Below are 2,122 nucleotides of genomic sequence, written 5' to 3'. Positions count from 1 at the left end.
GCATATGTATATGCACTTACAATAAAACCATCGCATGTGTATGCGTACATGCGTGTACTACTAAACAGATACAAGCATATGTATATGCACTTCCAATAAAACCATCGCATGTGTATGCGTGCATGCGTGTACTACTAACCAGATGCAAGCATATGTATTTGCACTTACAATAAAACCATCGCATGTGTATGCGTGCATGCGTGTACTACTAACTAGATACAAGCATATGTATATGCACTTATAACAAGACCATCGCATGTGTATGCGTGCATGCGTGTACTACTAACCCGATACAACCATATGTATATGCACTTACAATATTTCATCGCATGTGTATGCGTGCATGCGTGTACTACTAATCAGATACAAGCATATGTATATGTACTTATAATAAAACCATCGCATGTGTATGCATGCATGCGTGTACTACTAATCAGAAGCAGGCATATGTATATAAAGTTACAATAAGACCATAGCATGTGTCAACATGCGTGCAAGCATATGTGTTTACAGACAAGTTTATATGACCGTCGTATGTGCACTCATACAAGTATGTTAGATTGACAGGCTTCGGTTATCGACTGCCATATTCGTTGCATGCACGACACTTGAGTCTTCGTGTGTATATGCAGGATTCACCACGTGGGCAACAAGGTACATTCACGAAGACACAGAAGTCGAACCTACCGAGTGCACTCGATACAGCTACTAAATGTGCTTGTGTCTATTAAACTCCGGATTAAACATCGATTTATTGATAGATACGGTAACGCTTGGCTATATGCAATCAGTCTTTACTGATCTCATTGTTAGGTCGACTCTGCGCAGATAAATACAACCCAGCCACTCAAACTGCAGCCAACACCACACTCGTGTCAGCATCTCTGAAGCACGCGAAGCGAGTACAAAAGAAACCACCACATCACACGCAACGCACCTGTACTGGTCTGTCCAACACAAAGGCATTGCAGGCAATAGGCCATAACAGACTCACAACCACGCACGACAGTCGCATTGTCGATGGTCTGTGGATGCGTTCAATAGTGCAGTGTATACCTATACCTATTACTTTCGTGTGTTTGTATGTTTCCCTCGAGGACTAGTCAAGCTCTGGTAGTAGAACACTAACCGCTGTGCACTGTGTGGTGCGTTGTGTTACATATGTGTACACATATTTATATCTTTATACTGTAGTTTAGTATACACCATCATCTTTCATGTATTTATTTATTTATGTAACATACATACATATGACCTGCGCAACATTACGTGACGAGGCGGCTGAAACCGTTCAAACCCCAAAACCCTAAAACCCTAGCTCCAGTTTATGTGGTTTTATTATAATCTGGGGGCGCAGCCAATGCGATGCTTCGGATGGTCATGTGTCTGCCGCCTAATCTTCAATCCGTTGTTGTTGTTGGGACTTGAGGACAATTGCTCGAAGGCCTCTCTTTGGAATAAACAGACCTGATGACTCAACATAAGTATTTAGGTCTGTCTGAGGTCTTATATTTTTTAATGACTCAATCTAATACTGATTTCTAGTGCTAGTAGTATTAGTGGTTGTGTTCTGGTGTATGTTTACTTGTAAAGAGATTTCTGTGTTAGTTACATAGCGTGATCCGTCAGGATCACACGGCCGTTGTTGTGTACGAGAGTTTGGTTTAGTTCAAGGGGAGGCTGACGTCACTCTCCAACGACTCGATTTAAAAGTGAAGGTTTAATATGAATGGGAGACGCCCACGTATAGAGCACAGCGAAGTTCATCGTATGTATATATGTAGTATCTAGTATGAAAAAAAATAAAACATATGTATTAATACCCGTATACATACACACTACTGAATAATTACATATGTCAAACTGTGAATGGGAACATGTAAATGTATATGTATATACACACTTTATTGAATAATTCCATACAAATATACATATATACAGATATACGTAGAGAAATACATTCATAATTCATTGCTTACTTACATACATCAATTTTACATCCATACATACATATTTACATACACACATACATACATAAATACACAGAGATATATATATGTGTGTGTGTGTGTGTGTGTGTGTGTGCGTGTATATGTGGTTAAGTGAGTGTATATTTGTATAT

The 2,122-nt window shown here is 39.3% G+C and overlaps 1 protein-coding gene across 1 annotated transcript; it reads left to right on the top strand.

Annotated features, from left to right (window-relative positions):
* Positions 1–828: 828 nt before the first annotated feature.
* Positions 829–1,206, top strand: SARC_13056 (hypothetical protein; the record flags this gene model as incomplete). Its single annotated transcript, XM_014292822.1, has 1 exon — positions 829–1,206. A coding segment is annotated over one exon (275 nt), but the record flags the coding sequence as incomplete, so codon positions are not given.
* Positions 1,207–2,122: the final 916 nt, after the last annotated feature.

This window comes from Sphaeroforma arctica, assembly GCF_001186125.1.
Source record: "Sphaeroforma arctica JP610 unplaced genomic scaffold supercont1.2853, whole genome shotgun sequence".
Lineage (NCBI taxonomy): Eukaryota > Ichthyosporea > Ichthyophonida > Sphaeroforma > Sphaeroforma arctica.
This window is presented reverse-complemented; position numbering and strand designations above follow the sequence as displayed.